The sequence below is a fragment of the Nelumbo nucifera genome, chromosome 7, assembly GCF_055504915.1.
Source record: "Nelumbo nucifera cultivar China Antique chromosome 7, China Antique-T2T, whole genome shotgun sequence".
In the NCBI taxonomy this organism is placed as follows: Eukaryota; Viridiplantae; Streptophyta; class Magnoliopsida; order Proteales; family Nelumbonaceae; genus Nelumbo; species Nelumbo nucifera.
The window spans coordinates 4,113,045-4,128,534 of record NC_142655.1 but is presented as its reverse complement, the minus strand read 5'-3'; the positions used below and the strand labels follow the sequence as shown (position 1 = coordinate 4,128,534).

Below are 15,490 nucleotides of genomic sequence, written 5' to 3'. Positions count from 1 at the left end.
CGCTGTGAAATCCAGCCACCGCCGCTACAACGCTCAGCAGTGGCGGTTAACGCCCTCCCTCCCTCTCTCTCTCTCCCTTTCCATCTCTTCTCCACTCCGGACCACTATCTTCTCCGCCCCATTCGGCTTCGAGTTCGATTGGAGTCCGCCGTCGATCTCTGATGCAAGAGGCCTCCTGTCAAATCCTGCCACCGCCGTTGCAATTCTAAGCTGTGGAGGTTAACACCCTCCCTTCCTCTCTCCCCCTTTTCCATCTCTTCTCCACTCCTGGCTATCATCTCCGCCCCATTCGCTACTGTGTAAGACAGAATATGTAACTTAATTATTAATTATTTTAATTTTAATTAATTATAAATATTTTAATAATTTTTAAGATATTAATTTTCAATTTATTAAAATTTTAAATTGTTTCATAGATTTGATTACTATTTTTACTATTATTTTAATTCTTAATAATTTATTTTTAATTTATAAATTTTTATATACTTTCCAATTTTATTCTTATTTTAATAAATTATTTATTATTTTTTATCATTTTTATTCGTATTAATTATTTTTATTAATTATTAAATATTTTAATAGTTTTAAGATATTAATTTGCTAATTGTTAAATATTTTCTCATTGCCTCATGGACTTTATTACTATTTTCAGTATTATTTTAACTTTTAATTTATAATTTTATATGTATTTTTCAAATTTATTCTTATTTTAATAAATTATTTTTATTTTTATAATTTATTCATATTTTTAAGATTAATTTTAAATTTAATAATTTATTTTTATGAAATAGTGCAAATTGAATGCAAAATTATCAAAGTTTGTTTTAGGGGCAAAATAGTAAAATCAGGGAATTTCAGATCCTGAAGGTTCGATCCAACACAAACAACCTTATATATTTAGAGCCTGTAAAAGGTAGAAAAACATCTATGCCTCCTTTCAGATTTCAGACAATTTTAATATCTTTTTAATTTTTTAGACTTTAAATTTCAAATTTATCAAACGCTACCTTAAATACATGACATTTTTTGAGAAGTTGCTATTAAAACCCACAACCCACTACTACCATTTAGACAAGTGGCCTTTTCATTTTGGGAAATGTCTAAAACTCACCATGAGTTTTCAACATTTCTCTTAAACTCACCACAACTTTTCAAAACGTCTAAAACTCACCATGTCAATAAGTTTTTATTTTTCAAAACTCACCTTCTATTAGTGCACCATTAATGTTTCTTAATAGAAGTGTCCACATCAGCATAAATAACAATTTTTATGACCAAATCACCCTTGGATGGCAAGTTAGAGGACAATGGTCTTTTTCATTTTTCAATTTTCATTTTTTTTTACATTTTTAATGTTCTGTTATAATTTCTATTTTTTTAAAATTTTCTATTTTCTAGCATTTATAATATTTCCTGTATTTTTTGTTATTTATTAGCAATTTTTGTGTTTTTCTATAATTTGAAAATAATTTTTTATTTTGTGTGCAATTTTTATAATTTTTTTATATTTTTGTAATTTCTGTGTTTTTATATTTGAAAATATTTTTTGAACTATTTTTTTTTCATATCTAAATATTAAAATATGTATATATTTTATATTTTTCTATGAAGGTTAAAATGGTAATATATTAACAATTGTTAGTGTCTTTAACAGGAGCTGGCAAAAAGTTGACCCAACCTGCGAACCCAACCCAACCCAACCCAAAAAAGCAGGGTTAGGTTGACCTGCTACACGACTTGACCCAACCCAACCTGTAAAAAACTGGGTTGGGTTGGGTTGGGTCAGGGGTCAACCCGCTACACGATTGTCAAGTCTAACTGGGACTATTTTTGCATTTTTAGAAGTTTCCACTCTTTAATTTTTTCTATTTAGTCTTTACTCTTTATTGTTACTCTTTAAATTGTTAAATGTTCAAGTTTTTTATTTATATTTGAAATTTTAAGGTTAATTCTTTTAATTTTGGCATTTTTTATGTAGTTCTTCTTTATTTTTTTAAATTTCAATTATTTTTTGGAATGACCCAAATTGACCCATGGGTTAACCCTAGCCCGAACATTTAGGGTTGGGGTCTAGCATTTGATAACCCAACCCAAAATTCAACCCGACTCGAAATCAACCCGAAGTATCTTGACCCATCCCGAACTTGACCCACCCAACCCAATTTGTCCATCTTTAACGTCAAGTTAGTGACATGGTGAGTTTTAGACATTTTGAAAAGTTGTGGTGAGTTTACGAGAAATACTGAAAACTCATGGTGAGTTTTTGACAATTTCCCTTTCATTTTCTAGAAAGCTACACATGTGGCAATTTTGAGAAATTTCTACTAAAACCCACAGTCCATTACCAGGTTATAGCTCCCAACCATTCAGACACATGACCTTATTTTTCTAGAAAGCTAGACACGCGACATTTTATGAGAAGTTGCTGCTAAAACCCATAATACACTATCATCATTTTCAATCCATTTTTAAAAATATAGAAAATGCAAAAGTGGTTATTCACATTCACTTTTGTCTATATTCTATTAATCTCAGTTAATCATTAACCCTTTACGTATCATAACAAAACAAAACTCTTAATATTTTAATAACTATTGAAAAACTATTTTTTAAAATAAATATTTCTTAAAATTTTAATAATTATTTAAATTATTAATAAATATAAAATTTCAATAGTGGGGGATGAAAGGGACATGAATGGATCAAAGTCAACTACATGTAAAAAGCATGTACATTGCGTGTACAAGAAGGAGATGATACTTGGACTTCATGGATATGGAGGTGGGTGCAGCTAACGCTAACAATTAGGAGTATTTGTGGGTATTTTAATATCGAGCAATAAATGCACACCAAGACTTTAAAGCTGTGGTTTGGTACCGTGTTTTTCTTTTTTATTTTTTCAATTTGAAACTTCACTACATCAGTGCCGGGCTAGCATCAGGTCAATAATTCAAAGCTCAATCTTCTGCCGGGCTGTAAAGCTGCTCAGATTTGTCTCCTCGTAGACTCCGGATTTATTCACGATAAAATGCTACCCCCATCCAAGGTTTTTGAACCGCCGTTGATTTGGATGGTCGAATTGTTTGACTTGAAAATTGTTCAGACAAGTGGTTCTGTTTTACTTCAAACTTAGTTTTGATAAAAAACTATTAAAAAAATTAATAAATTGTTGATCTGGGTGGTCGAACCATCAATACATTCAATGGTTTTAACTATTTTTTATTTTTTATTTTTTATTTTTTTTATTATTTTAATTTATTTGTCAGAATGGGCCATCTATTTAAACCAAACGGTTAGACCTATTGACCCAGAAATCAACGGCCAGAACGGTTCCATTTCCAGATTGTTTTTTAAAACATTGCCCCTATGCAATGGGAACATCTCCTTTGCATAACACCATGTAAGGGCCTAAAATGTTCTCCATGTATTCAGACTCCCTTTTGCATTTAAAAAACTTAGTGTTTATAGGGATATTTTAACCGTAAAAAGGAAATAAATCTTTAAGGTTGTGTTTGGAATCGATGTAATAGGGGCATTTTAACATCAATGAGGTTTTACATCGAATCACAAAAAAGTGACGATTGAGCTTTGGAAAGTGTTGCTTCTCGGATTGGTCGAGGGCAACAAAGTAATTTCTCCCTTGGGCTCTGAAGATGGGCCAAAGGCTTCGAGGATTCGGGGACGAAGTGCTAAGGCCGAAGACTGGAAGCCGAGGGCTAGTAGCTGAAGTGCTGCAAGATAGAGGATGTTAGAGGCCTCGGGTGAGAACCCGAAGCAGAGTCTTCGACGGTCAAGTTAGTACGAGGGTATGAGGAGGGGAATTAGGTTCAGACGAGGACTCCGAGGAGGTTGCTCGTAAATGCTAAATTCCCCAAGTGAATATACTTAAGTATAGTAGTGGGATTAGATTCAGGATTCGGCCCCTCACCCGGAGGAAGGTACTCCCTATTTATACTTGAGCCACTTGGAGGTTGGTGGAGATGAACGCCTAAAATGGGAGTCGTACGAGGACAGTCAATGAGTTATGCGGGTACGTGTGGGCACTCCGCGATAGGCTCCGAGTCTGGCGCTCATGGGCTGGGTCACCCCACATCAGAAAGCATGATGAAAAAAGCATGGAGTTAAATCGATGTAGTATTTATGTTGATAATTGATGTAAAATTTTACTTTAGATAAAGTTTTACATTGATTTATGTCATAAAGCTCCACTCCATCCCAACCCGAGTGGAGTTTTACATTCATCTTGATTTACACTTCATCCAAATACCAACAAAACAGAACCGATGTAAGCATTTACATCAATTCCAAACGCAGGCTAAAATAAGGAATGCCAAATGCAGCCTAAAAGTCGTTTGATTTAAAGCAATCATTTGACATAAAACGAATACAATGGCCAAACCAAGTCTTTTTTATTTAACATAAAATAATGGGCTCTCTATCCATATTTGCCTACGTTGGTATAAAGGGTGCAAGTAAATAAAAAAAAGGGCAAGGATATATGTATTTTATAGCACTGTAGGGATGAGTGGCTGTAATTTGGCTACAGGTATGGGAAAACAAAGTAGTGGGTGCGCCATGCGCAGGTTGAATCCTGCTCCCTGTTCCAAACTGACTTCTGTTAAGCCATTATCTCCATTGACCCAATCAAAGCACTGAACCATTGAGGCAACTGTAAGGTGCATGATGGTATATGCGTGTGATGCTCCTGGGCAGCCTCGTCGTCCTCCCCCAAATGGTAGGAATTTACTACTTTGATTCTTGATTTCCTCTTGTCTTTGTAAGTTCTCTCTGGACTTCATCAGGAACCTCTCAGGCCGGAAGCTGTCTGGGTCCTCCCATGAGTCTGGGTCCCTCATGATTGCATATAGATTGATCAGAACCCTGCTTTTCTTCTTCACATCATAGCCTCCGATTTTGCAGTCCTCTGTGCATTCTCTTCCGATGATGGGCAATACAGGGAATAGTCTTAGTGTTTCCTTTATGACCGCTTGCAAGTAAGGAAGATTGTGGATGTCTGATTCTTCGACTAATCTTGTTTCTCCAACTGTAAACTCTATCTCCGCTCTGACCTTCCTGAGTATGTCAGGGTGGTTTATGAGCATGGCCAGTGTCCACTGCATGGCTTTGGCTGAAGTATCAGTTCCCCCAGCAAAAATATCCTGGCACAAAAGCAAAATTGTAACTTAATCATATCTTCTTAAAGGCGGGAAAGGGCATTAGTTAAGCCTTCAGATGATTGCTAGAGAATCAAAAAGAAAGAGAAGATGAAAGCAGAAAATAAGGGTAAGAATTAAATGATGATCTTACAAGGAGGAAGGCTTTGATATTGGTTCTCGTCAACTTATACTCAGCTTTCTCATCTTTAGATGTCTTCAAGAGAATATCAACTAAGTCTTTTCCTTCATTAGTACCCTCTGCACCATCATTCTCATGTTCCCTCAAAACCTTCTCCAACAGTTCATCAAACTGGACAATCAAATTTCTTAACTTCTTCCCATACCCGAATGGGTCTAATTTTCCCAAGGGACCCAGGATCTCCCCCAGGCCAAGTTTCCCTCCTAACTTTGCAATCTCATCACCCAATTTTCTAACCTCTTCAGACTCGTAAGTGCTCCCTGAGCACCTTGTGGTCATTGCCATTCTGCATATGATGTTGTTTGTCAGTCTTGTGAGCTCAGCGCCCACATCAACTGGCTTTCCACTTTCAGAGCTCTCCAGAAGTCTCCGCAGGAAGTGTCGGATCTCCTCTTGCTTTACACCCACGAACCCAGCAAGTTGCCTGTCTGCAAGGAGCTCTGTCATGCAGAGTTTCTTCATAAACCGCCAATAAGTGCCGTATGGTGCAGTGAAGAAATTAGAACCATTGTATATGTTGAATTGGGTGGAAGCGAATTCTGGGCGAAATGCAAAAATGAGGTCATGGGTCCTGAAGACTTCCATGGCCAAGGCAGCCGAGGACAAAACGATGCAGGGAGAAAAACCCAAACGCAAACTAATGAGAGGTCCATATTGTCTGGATAAGCTTTGGAAGGATTTGTGCAGTAAGGGTCCGATGAGATGGAGATGTCCTACTATTGGTAGGGAGGGAGGACTAGGGGGAAAGGTGCTTGGGTTTGTTGGCTTCTTTGCATAGGATCGAAAGAGAAGAGTTGAAACGAGCAAAATGCAGAAGAGGAAGCAATAGTATTGGATATCAGTAATGGGAGCCATGTGTTATACATGAATGGGATGGAGACGGTCTGCCTCAAATTTGCAATAGTTTGATGATTTCTTATTCCTGAATTATGGACTATGGAGTATGGAGGGAGGACCTTCTTTAAAAGAATAGAAAAGGGAAGAAGACATGAAGTGCTATGGGTGGGGGGATCTGGACACGGTTATAGGGGCTGTCAGCAGGTCGATTCTACCGACAGATTCGAACCGACCAACCCTGGTTTTATGATTTTGTCCCGATTTGGACCGCTTTTGGTTTGTTTCCTAATCTTTTTTTTTTTATATTTCATGTGTATAATAGAAAATTTAACAGAGAGTATTTAAGATAATTTTGATTAAAAACACTTGATTTATTAATATATAAGCAATTTTTATTTTACTGTCATTTTTATTAAGCTTATATTATCAAAAACCAAAATATAGATTGTTATTTATCCCAAACCAGACCTGATCTGTTGACAGTCCTACACAGTTAGGTTTTTCACTTAGAAAAAAAAGAGTCCAATAAATCTTACCCACTTATATAAAAAGAGATCCATCGTTCAATACCTTGATTTATATTTCCAATTCTACCCCTCCCTTATTTCATATTTCTAATCCTATTCCTGCTGATTTCCTTCCCTGATTTCATATATATTTTCAATCCTATTCCCACATAAAATGCCTAAATTATATATGTATATATATATAATATCTGTATTTGTACCATTTATAAAAATGGTACTTTTCATTTTTACCCATTTCCCCTCTATTTCGATTGTCTCCATTAACATAATAAGTTGTATTGGATTGAGAAATTCTTTTAGGTTCATTATATTGATTTGTTTTAGGGAGCTTTTTCTCGACGATCATCAGGCCAGTCCAATAATCTAACACCCTACTAACATAATACCGTAGGAGTTTGGTATTTGGTAGGGTCTTAGGGGTTTGGAATGTGTTTTGTTGGCAGGAGATCTAGACTCTTCTACAAAAATTAGACGGATATTCAATTCGAATCCAAATATAAACAAATCAAGATCAACCAATATCCAAACACTAGCCGTTAGATATGCAAATAAACGTCCCACCATTTCATTCTATTTAGTGCCATATTATTAATTGTTAAATAATCTCTTATCACTTCAAACCTGATTTAGTCTCGCAAATCAACTAAAAATCTTAATTATTTATTTTGAGATGGATTTCACATTGCTCCTAGAGAAAATGTACCGGATTAACAGCCACATGTGGCTTTCATTAATATGGTTCCTCTCTTCATTTATTGAGTTGACCTTTAAACAAAATATTGCATCATGAACTCACAATGCACAAAGCATTCACCGGCCACAATTAATGTTCACCCCTTAAAATAAAATATATACTAAAAAAGTGTCGTGTGTTCAAGTTATTTAATTTGGTGTGGTGTATTTAAAATGATAGGTTTTTAGGATCCATCACATCCATCTTTGGGATTTGAAAATTAAATATTTTTTGTCAAAATATATTAAATTAAATATGGTGTATTATGAAATATGAGATTTTAGTGTATTCCAAATAGAACCAAACTCAACTAGATCAACAAGACACCATATCTCAAAAGAACACATTTGTGGTGAATGGTGATCTTGAAACCAAACATAATTAATGAATATCTAGCTATTAGGACACCACTTAATCATCATACGGAGATGTTTTATTCTGTGTGTTTTGTTTTGTGGGCGTTTTGTGACAAACGTTTTTTAAAATGTCGCTATATTATCGTCAAATCATCATTTAGCTCATCATGGTGATACATATGTATAAATGCTCACAAAAGTTAGCCTTGATTTATGTGTGTACTTACCGTTGGGGGAAGCTTATTTTAATGTTTCTCCCAATGGTTAGGCATTTTTTCACAATTGTGCTGATATAGTGCGTAATGACACCTAATGGTGCCTATTTGTCATAAACGGTTGACATTATTACTTTTCTCAGTTTTGAAGACAAATCAAGTGCAAATGTTTAGTTAATAAACAAAAGCTCTACCAAACACTAGGGGTGCTCACGGTTCGGTTCAGTTAACCATCGGTTTGGTTCATTAGTTCTTTTGTTTTTTTTTTTAATTTTTACATTATATATTATAAAATATATAATAAAAATTATAAATATATATAAAATATTATATTTAAAATATTTAATAATATATCATATATTATAAATATATATTTATGTATAATGCATATTTATTAATTTGTAATATATAAAAATATATATATATATATTATATACATAAATATATATAAAATATATAGAAATATATGTATACCGGTCAGTTCGGTTAACCACCAGTTTTCTATATTGGTTAATCGAAACTGAACTGACACCTTTAGTTTTTCTAAAACACCGAATTGAAACCAAATCGATCAATTCAATTAACTGATTGTTCGATTTGGTTTTGATCGGTTTGGTTTTTTAGTTTTTTTTTTCTCACCCCTACCAAACACATACTTTATCTCCCTTATATCTAATTAAATGTTGCCTGTGTTCAGCACGGGCTTGCCACTAGTTTATTTATTTATTTTTAATTAGTAAAAATTACCTTCTTTATATTTGCCATGTTTAGGCAAAGTACCTGCTTAGTTTAATGGTTTTTTGTTCTACTTGACTGCAAGTAAGTGGTCCATATTTTCCCCTGCAACTTCTAGCTTTTTTTCGTGTCAATAATTAAGATCACATATTAATTTGTAGTTTCTATCCCAGAAAAAAATAATAAAAAAGGACTCCACGTCTAAAAATGGGCTCCATTAAAGAAGCCATATGGGTCAATGGTCTAAAAAAGGACTCCATTAGAGGTTTACCCAAATTTGAATTGTGACCAATTAGAGGTTGATCCAAATTGGAATTGTGACTAAGTTGGTGTTCAGTAGCGTGTATATATCGTAGATGGGATCGTTTTGGTCTTATCCATAGTAAGATATGGCGTTTTGCTATGTGTGGATGGACCCTGTCTACAAAATAGCATGAATAGGGACGAATTACACCCCAATTTATTGTCCATAGTATTTTCCCGTGGATGAGACCATCTGTGAGAAGGTTTCAATGTAACGCACCTACGTTACATTGGTCTAATTGCTCTCATTTTATTTAATCTTTTAATAATTTTTAAATTTTTAAATTTTAACATTTTATTAATAAAATAGTAATTTTTAATATTAATTCTAGCACAAGTCCGACGGTTCTCCTTCTCAACTCTTTTTCATTAATTAAATATTAAGTTTTAATATTTTATGAATAAAATAATATTTAAAATATTATTATTTTTTTTATTTTTTACTAATTAAAATAATATTTTTTAATTATTTAAAAAATGCAATTATTGTCTACATATTGATGCCTTTTTTCAATTTATTTACCATCTAAAATGCAAAAATTAGACATTTATGATCGATTGTGTAGATCTCCAATGAAATGTATATGAGATATATGGAATCAAGAAGTGTGGTGTGGACTTCCACACCTCACCTACAAAACGCTACCGTGGGTGTGGAATAGTCCGGTCTGTACAATCTATCCATAGTTTAGAACATCTGTGGATTATGGTGTGGTGTGGATGAATTCATACCCACCAATTTCTCATCCACACTACAGAACACCCCATAAGTGGCAGATCCAACCATTGCACCTATGAATGAGAAGATTAATACTTTAATAGTTTACAATAAAGTCATGAAAAAATTTTGTTCTTAAGATCAAGTATAGATGTTTTGGATCGAATGAACAAGTAAATTTTGAGATGTTATGGGCCATTTGGTTGAAATTTCCTCCTATGTGATGGAAGCTATATATAGCAAAGGAATAGATTAAACTTCTGCAATCCTCCATTAGCTGGAAGGTGGTGAAGCATTTTTCAACAGAAATTTGAGAAGCCAAAGACAATCACTCTCGATCTGAATTCTAATCAAACCAAATTTCAATGCAAAGTTCAGAGAATTGTTAAAATAAAACAAAAGACTCAGCTTCTTTTGCAAAGACCACCTACAATCTAATTGCTCGACCACTTCAAAAGGGTTTGAAGAACCATTGAATATTAAACTTGGGACAGTGGGGCGGTGGGGGAATTCAGTGAGCAACCCCATTAAGAACGGGATGATGCGAGTTAGCAGTCACTCGAGTAGAATTATCAAGATGAAATAGAAGCTCCATAAACTACATTTGCAGATGCTGTAACATCCCATGAAGTGAAATTTGTTCTCTCAAATACCTTATAATAGCACCATTTCCAAGCATGCCATGATGTGCCAAGGAGACGTGCATCAAATATTTTTAGATTCAAAGAATAAGATCAATTGTTGCAATCAGTATGATTTAGTCATCAATGTAATTTAATTTACTTTGATTTAAATACAGTAAAATCCACTTGAAAACCAATTAAAGAAATTTGGGAAATAGAAAAACGGGTAGCATTTAAGAGAGTCAAAATGCACAAAACCCAACTTGAACAGTTTCTATTTCTAAGGCTATTAAATAGGAAATGAACAGGCCACTAAACCATGCTTAATTTGGTTCCTTGAATTAAAGGTTGAAAATACGAGGGAAAATGGAGACAACTCCTAATATATTGCAAGTCTCTAAAACAACTTCAAAACTTCAAATGTTTTAGGAATAAGCCTCCTATTTGCAACAAAACTCAGTGCAGTCCGTGAATTAGGCAAGAATTTCAATTAAAATCCCTAAAGTAATTGCTTATACAAAAACTAATTCAAACTAATAATTCTAAACTGCTCACCATATGCAACAGACATATCTTGAGAATAGAATAAATAAAGGCAAAGAGAAAAGCTTAGCTGTTTTCGCTGAAATGCCTCAAGCAATCTGCTCTCAGAAGTAGCGGTAACCCAGTTCACCATAATTGACTTGTGCACAACATCAGGTCCAAACTAAATCTTGATTGTTTGCAGTCTTGGATGCAATAGGATGGTACCTGGTTTGTCCCTTAGTTTGATTCACTACTTCAATCTCTGGCCCTTTTATTAGACCTCTTCTCTGATAGAGTTTGGTGTAGGCAGCCGTAGGAGCTCAAAGTTGCAATAAAACAAAACAGTTACCATAGATAGTCCTTTCCAAGATGAATACATTTAGGTTTGAACAATCACACTAGGTTGGAGATGTTTGAGTTCCAGTTCATTAGAAGCCAATGCGTAGTGAAGCCAATGACAATGTGTTATGGTTTTATGCATATTGTTTCCTTATGCACAGTGGCGTTCGACTGAAGCTAGTACGCAAAAAAAGATGGGCGATGATACTTGGGCGCTCAAAACAGGTCCAGAGGCTTGAACGACTTTATGCATCGAATAGCTCTCAACTTTGAGTGGTATTAATCCTCAAAAAGAATGTAAATAATTAATTAAGATGGGTAAGAAAAGAGAGCATGAATCATTCAAGAATCCCAGAAAATAAATGGAATCAAACCAAAAAATAAATAAATAAATAAATAAATAAATAAGGGTTTCTAATACTTGATTTGGATTTGGGACTGATATTCAGCTTTCAATTCTCTAGGATGAGCAAATCTTATTCTTAGATGCGTAGATGATCAAAAAACCCAAATATACACAGGGTTTCTTGACCAGAAACTCTGATCTACGAATATGAGCCATGGTTGTATCCTTGGCCGAAGTAAACCACCAATATATGCTTTCATTTGTAGTGATTAAACGACTGTAGCTGGATGTCGCCGGTTTGTTCGAAGATGAGAAGAAGGAAAAACTCGAATAGGTGCTTCAGTGAAGACAGGAGAAGAAGCACACCCTGAACTCGAATGATGGAGGCGATTTGCTGTTGAGACACGGTCTCAGTGGAGAAGTATGGAAGCTTTCGAACTGGGTCATGTCCTCTCGGAGATGAGAGAGACGGGAGGAAACCCCCGAATAGGTTCTTTTGAAGGAATCTCCTTGCTCAAGTTGATGAAGAAGAAGAACTGATATCTACAGATGGGAGAGGCTGTCGAACAGAGTTTCAGTGGAGACCAGATGAAACCTTCGAACAAAAAAGTTTCTCTCTCCTCGCCCTCTATGAAGCTTAAATGATGAGGTCCGATTCAATACTGCAGACTACAGTTTAAATAATATGCCAGTCGTTGCTGGGCTCTGATACACGAAAAAGGCAACTAAGTGAGGGAAGAGCATAGAGCCTCCCAGTTAGCCCAATTCGGATTAAGCAGTTCCAGGTTGCACTTTGCTTCCATGGGCTAGTGTCTCGGATATGCAGGTTTGGTAAGTCAAGATCTCAGCCGTCCATCTCTGCATTTACTCGACCACTTTGATAAGGATCAATCATCATGGGAATAAGTTGGAATGGAAGTGAGGAACCAAAACAAACCAAACCGGTTTCATTATGGAATACTTAAGAAGCCGATGGTTAATGGCTTGTTTATCTTTCACCGCAGGCAGGACTCATCCCATCTTCCATTACTCTGGAGTCTGGAATATTGTTATATATTTCTAACGGGTTGCAATTAGGTTGGGGGTTGACTGATTGAGCCACCACTAACTTATAGATGGGTCTAGCATAGAGCACCAGCACTCCACCCCTATGGGGTCTGAAAAATTTTTACTTGAATTTTTGGCGCCATTGCCCTAAATAACACACTATAAATGGACACAACCAGAATTGTATTAAATGCTTGATTTTTTTTTTCAACTTGACACCCAAACTGAATATGTGTTTGCTGTTTATAAGCTTTTAAGCATGCTTTTCAAAATTGGACCGGACTGGACGGTCGGACCAGAAAAACCGGGAGCTGGTCATTTTCCCCAAAAACTGAATTTCCCCCTAAAACCATTGATTTTGGTCAGCGAATCACTGAATCGGACGATTAATCGTTTGAACCGTTCAAACCGTTCGAACGGTTTTAATCTTTTTTTTTTTTGATTTTCTTGTCAGAACAGAACGAGCGTTCGTCCATATGCACATACTTGCAACACTCTACCCTTGCTATTAGCACTCCATATGCAACACTCTACCCGTTCGAACGGTTTTAACCGGCTTTCAATTGCAATAGAAAGCTACATTTACTTGTAACACTCTACCCTTGCTATTAGCACTCCATATGCACATGTATGTTAAATTCATAAGGAAATGTTTCCACTTTCCAATGTGTGGATGAATTCACATACTTCCACTGTGTGTGCAGAGTTTTATTTGCAGAGAATCCCTTGCACTTTTTGCAGATTTCATCGAATAAATCAATTGACATTTTACAAACCTCTCTCTCTCTAATCTGGTCGTCCAGGAATTACTTGGAAAGCAGAAATTCCCATTTGTTTTTTCCAGTTGCATTTCAGTGTTGAAGAGAAGAGGCGCTATTTTAGCATTATTGGATGTTTTACGGTTCTCGAAACCTGAATAGACAATGGAGCCAATACCTCACCTCACTGCCAACACATGAATAATTACCGCCAACATCTCTTCTGCTGTATTTTTAGTGTTTAATCTATATTTACAACAAGAAATCCAAAGCTCACACGATTTTTGATGCGGCAGACGTGCGCTTCCAGTCTAGCCATAACATTGAGGTTTCTGTGTTTGCTCATAAACAGTATTTTGTGTCACCGGAAAACAGAATTCAGATATCTCTTTGTCTGGGGCAGTCACCGGATGTCTAATACTTACCACTTGTTGATACAATTTGATGAATTAATCCTTTCACCCTTGAACAAGGTTCCAAGTATCAATATGTATCATACGATACGTATCAGTTTTCTATGCCAAACACCGAGGTTTAGGTATTGCTAATAGATTTGAATTTTTTTTTTTTTTTTTTTTTTTTTTTTTTTGCTTTGGTAACAGATTGAAAAGTTAACTTTCCTCTTAATATATGTATTTTTGAGCTATCAAAGTGAAAAAAAATATAGATTATTGATGGTTGAAACGATGGATACAGACTTTTTGTGTTTCCAGAATATCGTACTTTAAACCTTGTACTTGATCCTCACAAAAGACTCGAGATCAGATGGTCAGAAATCTCCTTCAACCTTAACCTTTTTTGTTTTCCTTTATTCTGCTCAATCTTTAAAAGCAATAACATCAATTCATTATGGATTGAACATTAATGAAACAGGATCAAACTGAACTGACTCCTTTTCGGTTTGCTTTCTAGTCCAGTTTACCTATGTACAATGAACAATGTGTTAACAAGCTGTCTCTGGACTAGTAGTATTTCCCGTGTTGTAGTCATCACCAGCATCTCTGATTGCAATAGTAGGTAACAGTACCGAGCATTGTAATTTGTAAGAGCCTTCCATGTGAAACTGAATATTAGCAGTTGAGTGCCACTTGAATTTATGAGATATTAAACTCATGTCGGAGATCCTAATAGTCATTGTCGTCCATTCGATTGTAATCTCCATTACAACAGGACTGGCGCTTTTGGGATATCACCAGTAAAGAAGATTGCTGAAATCAAAATGTGATCAGAGTGAAACTTATTTTAGAATGAATCAGCTTAATGATTTAGGTCTACTTTAGTACAATCCTTGAGGTATAAATATAAAGCCAATGAACTTGGAAAATGTTGCATGAAGATTCACCACTTTTGATGTAAAAGAAGTGAAAAACAAGGCTTCCAATGGGGAGTATGTAGGCCCCCATTATGCATGTGTTCGGAACCATGGGTGTTTTTTTCACTAAACGTTTGTACTTGATTTGTTTGCAAAACCGAGAAAAGTAATAATGTCAACCGATTATGACAATTAGGCGCCATTAGGCACCACATCAACATAACAGTGAATAAATGCCTAACCGTTGGGGGAAGCATTAAAATGAAGCTTTCCCAAACGGTAGACATGCACATAAATCAAGGCCAGCTTTTGTGAGTCTTTATGCGTACGGATCAGCATAATGAACTAAATGCTGAAGTGGCACCTATGTGGCAGCGTTTATTGAAAAAACGCCCACGGTTCCCAACACACGCATATATATCAAAGCAAATGAAGCCAAAACAATCAAAAAGCTTTATACAAGGAGGTTACCGTGTATTTTAAGAACCTAGAAAATAGTAGAAACAATATAAAAGTATGAATAAATTAATAATGTGAGACCATATGAGACAAAACCAGAGGGAAATGAGGGAAATGAAGCAAGTCCATGGGCCTAGGGTTGTCAATTGGACTGGATTTGGTCCAATCCGATCCACTCCAATGTGAGTCCATTATAAATGGACCAGGTCCAATCCAATCCAATCCAATAAATGTTTTGGACCAATTTGGACTGGTCCATCAATGTCTGGACCGTTCAATCTGTTCAAATTCATTTTTGATTT

At 35.5% G+C, this 15,490-nt stretch overlaps 2 protein-coding genes across 3 annotated transcripts in view; both read right to left on the bottom strand.

Moving 5' to 3' along the window:
* Positions 1-4,167: 4,167 nt before the first annotated feature.
* Positions 4,168-6,345, bottom strand: LOC104597493 (cytochrome P450 93A2-like). The gene is made up of 2 exons (XM_010259070.3): positions 5,308-6,345; positions 4,168-5,159 (listed from the first exon to the last, which is right to left on the bottom strand). The coding sequence occupies exons 1-2, from the start codon at positions 6,208-6,210 to the stop codon at positions 4,506-4,508; spliced, it is 1,557 nt and encodes a 518-aa protein (XP_010257372.1). The 5' UTR covers positions 6,211-6,345; the 3' UTR covers positions 4,168-4,505.
* Positions 6,346-14,195: 7,850 nt separating this feature from the next.
* Positions 14,196-15,490, bottom strand: part of LOC104597494 (Transducin/WD40 repeat-like superfamily protein) — a 40,497-nt gene continuing 39,202 nt past the window's right edge. The window contains exon 18 of one of the 2 annotated variants that reach the window (XM_010259071.3): positions 14,196-14,625. In XM_010259071.3, coding sequence (XP_010257373.1) covers positions 14,542-14,625 — 84 coding nt within the window. In that variant the 3' untranslated portion in view covers positions 14,196-14,541. The remainder of the gene's footprint in view (positions 14,626-15,490) is intronic. The other variant, XM_088892376.1, reaches the window with a different exon arrangement.

Bases quoted from the DNA above. Each gene is read 5' to 3' on its own strand.
- LOC104597493 (XM_010259070.3), bottom strand. From the start codon at position 6,210: ATGGCTCCCATTACTGATATCCAATACTATTGCTTCCTCTTCTGCATT. The intron at 5,160-5,307 runs GTAAGATCATCA...CTTTTGTGCCAG, and splicing joins ATATCAAAGCCTTCCTCCTT to GATATTTTTGCTGGGGGAAC.